The sequence below is a fragment of the Saccopteryx bilineata genome, chromosome 1 (genome assembly GCF_036850765.1).
Source record: "Saccopteryx bilineata isolate mSacBil1 chromosome 1, mSacBil1_pri_phased_curated, whole genome shotgun sequence".
NCBI classification, from domain to species: domain Eukaryota; kingdom Metazoa; phylum Chordata; class Mammalia; order Chiroptera; family Emballonuridae; genus Saccopteryx; species Saccopteryx bilineata.
In genome coordinates this window covers 356,228,525-356,241,371 of record NC_089490.1, presented here as the reverse complement: position 1 = coordinate 356,241,371, position 12,847 = coordinate 356,228,525, and the positions used below count along the sequence as shown (strand labels likewise).

Here is a 12,847-nt window from a genome sequence, read left to right as displayed (position 1 = left end):
GCGGCAAACGCAGTATGGCCCAAAAAGCCCCGTGCCTTAAGTGTTTACTCTCTGGCCCTTCGAGACTCTGTGTTTAACTACTACATTGTAGCCTGACCAGGAGTTGCCAGGAGTTGGCACAGTGGATAAAGAGTCAGCCTGGGACACCAAGGACACAGGTTCGAAACACTGAGGTCGCTGGCTTGAGTGTGGGCTCACCAGCTTGAGCACAGGGTTGCCGGCTTGAGTGTGGGATCAGAGACATAACCTCATAGCCACTGGCTTGAGCCCAAAGGTCACTGGCTTGAGCCCAACGTCACTAGCTTGAGCCCAAGGTTGCTGGCTTAAGCAAGGGGTCACTCACTCTGCTGTAGCCCCCCAGTCAAGGCACATATGAGAAAGCAATCAATGAAAAACTAATAAGCCACACCTGTGAGTTGATGCTTCTCATCTCTCTCCCTTTCTTTTTTTTTTAAAGGTTTATTGTTTATTTTTTAAAAATTTTTTAATTCATTTTAGAGAGGAGAGAGAAAGGGGGAGAGAGAGAGACAGAGAGGGAGAGAGGGAGGAGAGAGAGAGAGAGAGAGAGAGAGAGAGAGAGAGAGAGAAGGGGGGAGGAGCTGGAAGCATCAACTCCCATATGTGCCTTGACCAGGCAAGCCCAGGGTTTCGAACCGGCGACCTCAGCATTTCCAGGTCGACACTTTATCCACTGCGCCACCACAGGTCAGGCTCATCTCTCTCCCTTTCTGTCTGTCCCTGTCTGTCCCCTCCCCCACATAAAAAAAAAGAATTACTACACTGTGTTGCCTCTCTTAGAAAGCCTCCCTGTTTGTTCCCTTACTTCCCCAGAGCTGGGATAAATCTCTTTCTTCCCTGTGGTTACATGTCAGGGGACCAATCATCTCCTTTAGGGAGAACAGTCTTTCTTTTGTTAAGTTCTGTCCTCCCTCAAAAAGTATTCTCCTACATGTCTTCCTTTTTGATATTGGAAGACTAATCTGTAAATGTCCATATTCAATTGATGCAGAGTCAATCCATTGTGTGTGATGTGACGTATTTGTATCTAAACGAGTACTTTTTTCTTACAGTTATTATTAAAAATTAATAGGCATATAAGCATAATTACAATATAAAATATTACAAATGTTTTTATTATGCATTTAGCATATTATAGTGTATTATTGTTGCAATGAATAAAATGTTTCTTTTATTTACGATATTGTTTTCTTCAATTTATTTTTGTCCTCCTTTTCATTGTAAAAAAGTTGGTCACCTTATTACATGGTATCTGTATCTTCTCCTAACAGGTTGTGCCTTGAATTACATTTGACTTATTTTGTTTCCTTCAGTAGACTGCAAACTCCTTGAAGGCAGGAAACAATCTTTCTCACTTTGTATTCCTCTTGGTGCCTCACTTACTGTTGGTAGTCAATAAATGCTTGCTGATATTAAATAAAGTAATGTAGTGTAAAGATTTAAAGAGTTTCCTAACATAAACAAGGATCACAGAAACCACAGTCTAGACTCTGTATTGGCAGGATGGGTAATAAAGAACGCTCTCCACTACTAATGGAAGGTGTCTACATTGGTACGGTTTCTGTGAAGGACCACTCTGCCTTAGTCATCTAATACCTTGAAAGTATACATTTTTTAGGTGAAGGACCACTCTGCCTTAGTCATCTAATACCTTGAAAGTACACATTTTCTAGGACTCAGAATTTTACTGCTAGAAATTTATCCTCAAGAAATATGCAGAATATTGTGCAAAAAATTGATGCAATAATAGTAGTCATAGAAGTTAACACATTTACTGAGTGAGTACACATTACATGCTGGGCACTGAGCTAAATCTTTCAAATGCAGAATCTCCTTAGAGTTAACATAGATTCTCCTTAGAGTTAACATAAATTAACCTTAGAGTTAACATAGTTATAAGCTCTGTTCTATTAAGTGAGGAAATTAGAACCCAAGAGGTTACATAATTTGTCCAAGGTTAATGTACTACAGATGACTTGTTTTTAAGGGGAGGACTACAGCTGATTTTAATTTTACATCTTATGAAGAGTTTCTAAATGTACTAGTCAAGTTTAGAACTAGGAGTTTCTAAATGTCATAAGCATGTATTACAGGTATAATTTTTTTAAGGCAGTAAGGTAGCACAGAACCTTACTCCTCTGTTTGTTTTCCTTTGGAAGGTTTGGAAAAAGAACCCAAAACAAAACAAGCAAATGTCCTTTTTCATTTACTTTGGCAAGTACAGTGAAAAGTCATCATCCTGGATGCTAAAATGATAGTATTTTCTTATATAAAATAGCCCTGAAAATATACTCGATCCTATGTGTTTCTGCATATAGCATCACTCGGCCAGTCTTATGGTAATGACTTGTACTGAATAAATATTCTTTGGACGTGAGGATGGATTCATCTATAATTATAGCAATTTAGAGAAGAAGAGTCACACCCTGTCTGCAAATCTCCGGTGATATTACATGACCCCAATCACTTAAGTTTTGGACTTTTTTGTATTCAAGTTGTTTTGCCTCTCATCCAAAAAGACTAGCCAGGATCTCCTTCCAAATCTACACTGCCTTAACACAAATACTTCCAAGTTAGAGCTATTAAATGCAAAGATGGCCCAGAGCCACACCTTACCTCTTCTGGCACAATAATTAATGGATACTTGTCCTCAGATAAAAAGTTGAAAATAACCCATACTTTAAATGTATCTTCTTCCGAAATAAGCAGGGGACTTTTTGTGAGGTTTTTCTTGACACAAAGGGTCCAACACATCCTATTGAATTCAATCTTGTCAAAGTTGTCTTGGACCTAAAAATGAATGAGGGAAAATTTTAATGAACCAGTCCAAAATAAGTAATATTATATAAGCCAAGTACAAGAGAAGGACAAAGGCTACTATAGGCTTCCATTTGAACCAATCCAATTAACCAGTAACCAGTTTCTACATGTATGCTTAGGTATTGTACTTTCAAAGCCTGAATTAAGAATGTTACATTTAGCCTGACACTGAAGCAACATCTGTCCACATCACTCAATTGGCATATAAAATATTGACTTGTCAAATAGTTACTGTTTTCGTATGTACACATTATCTTCTAAATACACTACCAATCCTGGGACAGAGGAGTTGAGAATGTCAATTACTCAAGACCCGCATGCAGACACCTCATTTTACCTATAGAGTCAAAGAAGATACTTTTGGGAGGGTAAAACAGTTCAACTGAAATTCTAAAAGACAGCTTTGCCATTCAGTCACTCAATCATGCATTCAACATTCTCACAGCATCTACACTGAGCCAAGTACTTTGCTACAAAATAAGGATATAAAGATGAAGAACTTGGTCTCTCCTCTTAGAACATTCACAGTTTATTAAAGAAAACAGATAAACAAATAGATAAATTTTAATGTAACAGTGTATATTCAATAGTTTTTCACTAATTCAACAGATAAAATTTAAATGGTAATTATTATCTTGCCAGGTACAATGTAAAGATACTTAATATAATACTAGCCCATGTCTCCAGGGAATGTCAAGACAATTACAGTATAGTGTGATAACTACTATTGAATAGAATAGATATAAGCAGAAGGTTCTGTGGGAACAACAAGAATCTAACCCAATCTTAAGAATTGAGGGAAGAGCCTGACTGGTGGCGGTACAGTGGGTGGAGCCTTGACCCAGAACACTGAGGTCCCCAGCTTGACCACAGGATCATGGACATGACCCCAAGGTTGCTGCTTAAATCCAAGGTTGTGGCTTAAGCAAGGAGTCACTAGCTTGGCATGTGCAAGAAGCAACCAATGAACAGCTAAAGTGAAGCAACTACAAGTTGATGTTTCTCACTCTTTCTTTCCTCTCTCTCTCTCTTAAAAAAAAAAAAAAGAATGGTAAAAAGAGCCCTGGCTGGGTAGCCAGTTGGTTAGCACATAGTCTGGATACACCAAGGTTGTGGGTTCAATCCCCAGTCAGGGCACATACAAGAATCAACTAATGGATATATAATTAAGTGGATAAGTAGGACAACAAATCAATGTTTTTCTCTCTCTAAAAAAAAATCAATAACAATAAAAAAGTCAAAAAAAAGAATTTGGGGAAGGCTTGCAGAAAGTGTGATATGACAACAGAGATGAGTCCTAAAGGACCATCAGGAGTCAAACAGTTCAAGAATGGAGTGAAGAGTGTCCCAGAGTGTCCCAGGTAGACAGAATATAAAAAAAGCCCAGAAGTGGAGTGTCGGAGACTGAAAAATCAACAGAGTTTTTAGAGTTTGGATTTCTGGGGGACAGAGGTGCTGGGAACTGGCTGCTGCCCAACCCCCCACCTCACTTGCCTGATTAAGTTGCGAAAGGCTAAGTAAGCCCTTCCACACACCTCCATGTTAGCTGTGATGCTCGTCCTGCTCCCCATGTTCCCCAGAAAGACTGGCTTCTTTGTGTATGTTAATGTATGGTGGAGGTTTTCTGCACTTGGTAGAATTATTGGGTTGCCTTGGAAACTGTAATCAGAAAAGATCTTATTGATTTGCTAATGTCCCACTTTGTCCTATAAAGAAAGAAAGATGCGGTTTTGGGGGGCAGCCATTTTTTTTCTGCTAGGGCGGTCTGTTTCTGCTAGCAGTAACTGCAGAGCTCTCCCGACCCCATCTTTTAATTCTTTAATTCTTTAAGTCTATTTTCTTAATTCCGCACAATTCTCGCTTGGGATCTGAAAATACTAGTTGCACTGGTTTATGACAGTGGAGACAACATGGTCAGTTTGGAAGAACTGCCGAAAGTCTAATGTGAATTAAGCCCCTGGTGCTAGAGAGTGGTAATGAATTGAGGCCCTTTATAAATGCAAATAACAGAAACTATCTTGAGTTCCTTTAAACAGAAAAGGAATTTTTTGAAAAAACAATGGATAACCTCAAAGATCCAACACAAGTACTGGAAAATCTTGGCTCTGAAACTAAGCTGTGACCAAGCTAGGCAAGGCACCATGGCAATAAATACTCCTAGGAACAGCGTGGTGGAGACACCACTGCCATTGCGATGATGTCTCCACCAAAAGGCCACCATGAGGCCATCACTGGCTAGTGACCCAGATGCAGATTCAAAATCCCATTGGCTGAACCTGAGTCACATTCCTTCACTCTAGCTGTCAGGGAACAGGGAAAATGAGTATCTGAACTTCTCTATGTCTGAGATGCGAGACAGGTCCTGTTGCCACCAAGACACTGTGGAATTTCACAAAGATAAGACCAGCTATCCCACTTTTAGGAATATACCCTAAGAACACCATAGCACTGTTCCAAAAGGAGAAATGCACCCCCATGTTTATGGCAGCCTTGTTCACAATAGCAAAGATCTGGAAACAGCCCAAGTGTCCGTCAGTGGACGAGTGGATTAAAAAGCTTTGGTATATATATACTATGGAATACTAGTCAGCCATAAGAAATGATGACATCAGATCATTTACAACAACATGGATGGACCTTGATAACATTATACTGAGCGAAATAAGTAAATCAGAAAAAACTAAGAACTATATGATTCCATACATAGATGGGACATAAAAATGAGACTCAGAGGGGGTGGGGGAGGGGAGGGGCACAAAGAAAACCAGATAGAAGGTGACAGAAGACAATTTGACTTTGGCTGAGGAATATGCAACATAATCAAATGTCAAAATAATCTGGAGATGTTTTCTCTGAACATATGTACCCTGATTTATCAATGTCACCCCATTAAAATTAATAAAATAAATAAATAAATAAATATTTTTTTTAAAAAAAAAAGAAAAGAGCTCAGAAACTGGACAGAAAATGACAAATGTCCACTGCATGGGGCACAGTGAAAAATGAGGCTAAAAAGGTAGATGAAGACCAGATCATGAAGAGCCTTATAATTCATTAAGAGTTATCTGTATTAAAAGAGTATACGGGAGCAACATACAACCTGCATTTTAAAAGCCATATTTTGGACCCTTGGCCAGTTGGCTTAGTGGATAGAGAGTTGGCCCAGTGTACGAACATCCCAGGTTCGATCCCCAGTCAGGACACACGTGAGAAGTAATCATCTGCTTCTCTCCTTCTCCCCCATCTATCTCTCTTCCCCTTTCAAAGCCAGTGGCTCAACTGGTTCAAGCTTCAGCCCTAGGCACTAAGGATAGCTCAGCTGGTCTGAGCACTGGCCTCAGATGGGGTTGTCAGGTGGATCCCAGTCAGGGCACATGCAGGAGTCTGTCTATCTCCCCTCTTCTCACTTAAAAAAGTAATATACCCTGACTTGTGGTAGAACAGTGGATAAAGTGTCGACCTGGAACACTGAAATCACTGGTTCAAAACCCTGGGCTTGCCTGGTCAAGGCACATACGGGAAGCAACTATTATGAGTTGATGCTTCCCACTTCTCCCCCTTCCTTTCTCTCTGTCTCTCTCCACTCTCTCTCTCTAAAAAAAAGTAAAATAAAGTAAAAGCCATATGCCATATTCTGGGACAATATGGAAGATGTACTGAACGAGGCAGGACAATATAAGCAAAGCATTTCTTTCTTTTTTTATTTTTATTTTTATTGATTTTAGACAGAGGAGAGAGATAGAATGAAGGGAGTGGGGAGAAGGAAGCATCAACTCATAGCTGCTTCTCATATGTGCCTTGACCGGGCAAGCTGGGAGCCTGGAACTGGCAATCCAGAGCTCCAGGTCAATGCCCCATCCACTGTGCCATCAACACATTTCTTCTTAGAGAAGTAGAAACAAAGTGTTGTATGTTCTGTAAGGAAGAAGTCACTAGCTGGCTGAAGCACTAGAGAGAAGTTTCTCCTGACTGCTAACTAGACTTCATGGTTTGTAAACCAGTTCCCCAGGAATAGGAAGAGATGCTCTGTGCCCTGCCTTTAGCGCCCCGCCCTCAGCACCCCACCCTCAGCGCACCATCTCAGCGCCCCACCCTCAGCGCCCCATCTCAGCACCCCATCTCAGCACCCCGCCCTCAGCACCCCGGTCTCAGCGTCCTGCCCTCAGCGCGCCATCTCAGCACCCCATCTCAGCACCCCGCCCTCAGCACCCCGGTCTCAGCGTCCTGCCCTCAGCGCGCCATCTCAGCACCGTACCCTCAGCGCCCTGCCCTCAGCACCCCGCCCTCAGCGTCCTGCCCTCAGCACCCCGCCCTCAGCACCCTGTCTCAGCGCCCTGCCCTCAGCACCCCGCCCTCAGCACCCCGGTCTCAGCGTCCTGCCCTCAGCGCGCCATCTCAGCACCGTGCCCTCAGCGCCCCGCCCTCAGCACCCTGTCTCAGCGCCCTGCCCTCAGCACCCCGCCCTCAGCACCCCGGTCTCAGCGTCCTGCCCTCAGCGCGCCATCTCAGCACCGTGCCCTCAGCGCCCCGCCCTCAGCACCCTGCCTCAGCACCCTGTCTCAGCGCCCCGCCCTCAGCACCCTGCCCTCAGCGTCCTGCCTCAGCACACTGTCTCACTCTGGCACCACCTCCCCGGCCCTCATCGCACACAGCTGATCCCATGAAGCGAACACAATAGCTCCTGCTGCAGCATTTCTTCCTTCTTTCTTTTCTTTAACACCATTTAATGAAAACTTAGATGTCTGACATGTTATATGCAGCCTTCTCACTTAAACCTCATATTAGCCCTGTAAGGTTAAATAGTATCTTTATTTTACTGAATAGAAATAGAGATTCAGAAAAATTGACTATTTTTACCAAGTTCACATGGTTAATAAATATCAAAACCAGAGTCTAAGTCAAAGTTCAAATGCTGTCTGTTTCCACTATGCCAAACTGCTTGTAGAACTCAGTAGACGGAAGACATATGATGAAAGATATCTCTATAGGATTAGTTTCAAAGGCCACTTCCATCAACTCTATCCACCAGCACCCCTAAAAAATCATTAAGTGAGAGAATGAGGAAGTGACATGCACACGAAAGCGAAGAGCCCTGCTCTGAGGAACAAGAGCTTCTGTGAGGATTATGTGGTGAATTCCAGGGTTCCTGGTTGAGGGAGACTGGGGAAGAGAGGCTAGATTTATGGCTTGAAAAGTAAACAGAACAAATCACAAAGAACTTTGTAATTTTTTAAAATAATCTATAGAAGACACCCAATTAAAGGATTTTGGAGCAAAGAACAAGTAGGTCATCTAGAGCCCGGATTATTACTTTGCAGAACAGATGGTATTTCAGGTGAACCTTGAAGCATACTGCAGAGAGCAGGGTAAAGTATTCCAAAGGACAGGAAAGGAAATGGCGGGATGAAAAGCAGGGCCGGAGCTGCACACCAGCCACGTTTGGGGAACAGTCACAGGATGAAGGAGATTTTAAACACACGGGGAAGGAAAGATAAAGTTTGGAATTTTAGAAGTTCTGGTAAGACATTTAGATGGTACCAAGGACAATCAAAAAAGTGGAATTGTAACCTTAAAGAAGAGGCAGGTTTGTGAATCAACTGCATGCCAATGATGACTGAAACCATTATGGTCAATGAGATCACTGAGAGAGAACACCAAGTGGGAAAAGAGATGCAACCAGAAGCGGAAGCTCAGAGAATGCGCACATTTGCAAAGCAAGAGAAGGAAGAGGAATCATGATAACTGAAAAAGCAGTCAAAGTGGTAAGAGAACCACAAAGATTTAACTGAGTGAAGAAACAGTTAAGAAGGTTTGATAGTGTGAAATGCTACAGATAGATTAAGGAGTTGTTTAAGAAAAAACCACTGGTTTTGGACTTCAGCGATCACTGGTTACCTTCAAGACAGCCAAAAAATGTGGGTAAAAGCCAGATTGCCGCGGGATCAAAAACCAAGCAAATTTTCCATAAATTAGTGTCCCGAGGAAATAAGTTGCAGCTTCTGATCCAAGTTCTCTGTCTCTTACTTAATTTTAATAAGTTTTCTGTTGGCTCATTCCTTCTCTAAAATCTTATTCACTATTCTTTAGTTTAATCATGCTCAAAGGTATAAGCGTATTAAATGATAATATTAACACCTTTTTAAAATTAAAAAATCAGATCATTTTTTGAAAAGCCCACAGCTAACAATACACTCAACAGTGAAGAACTAAAAGCTTTTCCTCTTAGATCAGGAACAAGGCAAAAATGCCCACTCACCACTTCTTTTCAACACAGTATTGAAAGTCCTAGCCAGAAAAATTAGGCAAGAAAAAAAAATTTAAATAAAAGTAATTTAAATTGGAAAGCAAGAAGTAAAATTATCTGTTTGCAGATGACAAACTCTTTCTTATGAGTAGAAAACTCAAGAGTCTACAAAAAACCATTAGAATAAACAAACTGAGCAAAATTTTAGGATACAAAATCAACACTCCAAAATCAGTTATATTTCTATACACTAATAATGAACACTCTGAAAAAGAAATTAAGAAAACAATCTCATTTACAATAGCGTCAGAAAGAATAAAATAGGCCCTAGCTGGTTTGCTCAGTTGGACAGAGCATTGGCCTGGTGTGAGGACATTCCAGGTTCAATCCCCAGTTAGGGCTCACATAAGAAGCAACCATCTGCTTTTTTCCTCTCCCTCTGTCCCTTCTCTCATTCTTCCCCTCTTGTAGCTAGTGGCTCAATTGGTTCCAGCATCAGCCCTGGCTGCTAAGGATGGCTCGGTTGATTCGAGCACTGGCACCAGATGGGGGTTGCTGGGTGGATTCTGATCAGAGCACATGCGGGAGTATGTCTCTCTGCCTCTAATCCTCTCACTTAAAAAAAAAAAAACGAATAAAATACTTAGGAATAAACTTAACCAAGGAGGCAAAAGACTTGCACATTGAAAACTACAAAACATTACTGAAAGAAATTAAAGATGATAAATAAATGGAAAGACATCCCATATTCATGGACTAGAAGATGATATTGTTAAAATGTCCATACTACACAAAGCAATTTAGAGATTCAATGTAATCCCTGTTAAAATACCAATGACATTTTTTGCAGAAACAATAAACATTACCCTAAAAAAAGAAAAGACATTACCCTAAAATTTATATGGAATCTCAAAGGACCATGGGTAACCAAAATAGTCTTGAGAAGAACAAAGCTGGAAGTCTTACACTTTCTAATTTCAAAACATATTACACAGTCACAGTATTCAAAACAGAATGTTACTGGAATAAAGACACACAGATCAATAAAACAGAAAAGAGGGCCCAAAATAACCCTCATGTATACAGTCAAATGATCTTTAGGAAGGATGCCATACTACACAATGAGGAAAGGACAGTCTCTTCAATAAATGGCGTTGGAAAAAATATCCACATGTAATAAAATGAATATGACCCCCTACCTTGTATCATATACAAAAATTAATTCAAAATGGTGAACAGAGCCAACAGAAGACCTGAAATTATAAAATTCCTAGAAAAAAACAGGGGGAAGCTTCATGACATTGGAATGGACAATGATTTCTTGGATATGGCACTAAAAGCACAGGCAACAAAAGCAAAAATAGACAAATGAAACTATACTTCAAGCTTAAAAAATTTCTCCATGCAAAGAAAATCAACAGAGCTGGACAGTGGCGAACCAGTCCTTGTCATCACAGAACTTCCACTCTAAGTGGGGAATCAGATATCAAACAACACAGCAAATAACACAGCCACCTGTATGATAAAAACTGTGGTACATGCCATGAAGGAAAAGCACAGGATTCCGAAGAGGACATTATAGCAGACAGAGCTGGTTGGCTCTGGGAAGGGTGGGGTGCTACTTACAGAAGCCTCCCTGGGGAAGTGAATATCCAGCTAAGACCTAAAAGGATGAGCAGGAATTAATTGCGTGTTATAGGTGGAGGAAGCCTTACGGCAGAGGAAGCAGAGTGTCTGAAGGCTCTGTGGCAGGAAGGGTCTTTGTAATTTGGGGAACAGAGAAAAGGCCAATATGCCTGCACTGAAGTGAGTGAGAAGGGGAGTGGAGAAAGTGGAGGCCGGAGAGGCTGGGACAGGCCAAAGAAAACACAGCCCTGCAGGCTATGATAAGGATGGTAGCGGGCTTTAACTGAGATGATCTCTAAGTCCATTCTAACTACAAAGAGTCTAGATATCTATGATTCCATACTCCATCTCATCTATGATTACAAACTGCTCCTAAATCCCAGTTTATATCATACACATTAAATTGATAGTCTCACATCTTTTGGAAAACTAAAAACTGTTGTCACTGACTTCAAGGTGTCCAAAAAGATAATTTCCTGGAAAGAAGTGTGTAGAATTATTGTTGTTGTTGTTTTAAGTCTATATAAGGCAGTCTCATAGAGGAGAGAGGACAGGAATAAGTTAGACTTAATTGCTATAGCAAATTCCAATTGTCAAGACAGTTGAATTGTTATTGTTTTTAACATGTATTTGCTTTTCACCAAAATTCATACATTTGAATAAGATAGCAGTTATGGACCTCAATTTTGACTCAATGTACTAAAAGCATTTATAAAACTAAATTCACATGTTCTCTAAACTAGAATTTTTATCCAAACTAGTAAAACTTGTTTAAAACATTTAACATAGGGCCTGATACACAGTAGACTAAATAAATGTTAGCATTTTTATTATATCAATGTTTTCAAAAAGACTTTAATGACATGAGAAAGGAAATATTAATGTTAAAAAAGTGGTCTCTCATCTATTGCGGGGTTAGGTGCCAGAACACCAACACCCCCACACACAATAGGTGAAAATCTGTGACGTAACAACCTTATATTTATTTTATTATTTATATATAAGGTCTCCCGGAAAGTTCTGTCCGTTTCTATCACAACAAGTTTCGACATGTAAGCACACGTTTATTTGGTGCATGTGTGCCTCTCTATTTTTATCACTTAATGTATACATACTGATGTAGCAAATTAACTAAAACAAAGTTGATTCACGTTAGTCTTATGTGTAAAGCGATAGTGTACCCATGGCTACTGATAAAGTTCATTTACGCCACTGTATTGTATACGAATTTTAACAAGGAAGAAATGCTACAGAAGCATGTAGAAATTTATTGAAAGTGTTTGGTGAAGGTACAGTTTCTGATAGGACATGCAGAAGATGGTTCAAAAAATTCGAAACAGGTGATTTCGACCTTTCTGATAAGCCACGTTCTGGGCGACCATCTTTGATTGATGACGATGTTGTTAAGACCGTGTTGGAGCAAGATCCTTTTCTGACAACATCGGAGATCACAGAAAGGCTTAATTCAGCTCAGCAAACCATTTCAGACCATATTCGGAAGATAGGATCAGTGTGGAAATATATTATTTAATAAAGTTTATTGACGGTAAGAAAAATTTGTATTTTGTTTTATTCCAAAATGGACAGAACTTTCCGGTAGATCTTATAAATAAATAAAAATAAAGTCTCAAAGCAAGCAGATAAAAAAAATTTTTTTGACAGAGACAGAGTCAGAGAAATGGACAGATAGGGACAGACAGGATGGGAGAGAGATGAGAAGCATCAATTCTTCGTTCTGGCATCTTAGTTGTTCGTTGATTGTTTGTTCATTGATTGCTTTCTCATATGTGCCTTGACCGGGGGCTACAGCAGAGTGAGTGACCTTTTGCTCAAGCCAGCAACCTTGGACTTCAAGCCAGTGACCTTTGGGCTCAAGCCAGTGACCATGGGGTCATGTCTATGATCCCACGCTCAAGCCAGCAACCCCATGCTCAAGCCAATGAGCCTGTGCTCAAGCCAGTAAGCCCATGCTTAAATTGGTGAGCCCGCACTCAAGCCGGATGAGCCGACACTCAAGCCAGCCACCTCAGGGTTTCAAAGTTTTCCCAATCTGATGCTCTATCCACTGTGCCACTGCCTGATCAGACAAATAGATCAAAATTTTAACAGTGACTGCCTCTAGATGGGAAGGTTATGCGC

The 12,847-nt window shown here is 40.7% G+C and overlaps 1 protein-coding gene across 1 annotated transcript in view; it reads right to left on the bottom strand.

Moving 5' to 3' along the window:
• SWAP70 (switching B cell complex subunit SWAP70) overlaps positions 1 to 12,847 on the bottom strand; it is a 95,282-nt gene that overhangs the window by 39,620 nt on the left and 42,815 nt on the right. The window contains exon 3 of the mRNA XM_066250930.1: positions 2,635 to 2,808. Coding sequence (XP_066107027.1) covers positions 2,635 to 2,808 — 174 coding nt within the window. The remainder of the gene's footprint in view (positions 1 to 2,634; positions 2,809 to 12,847) is intronic.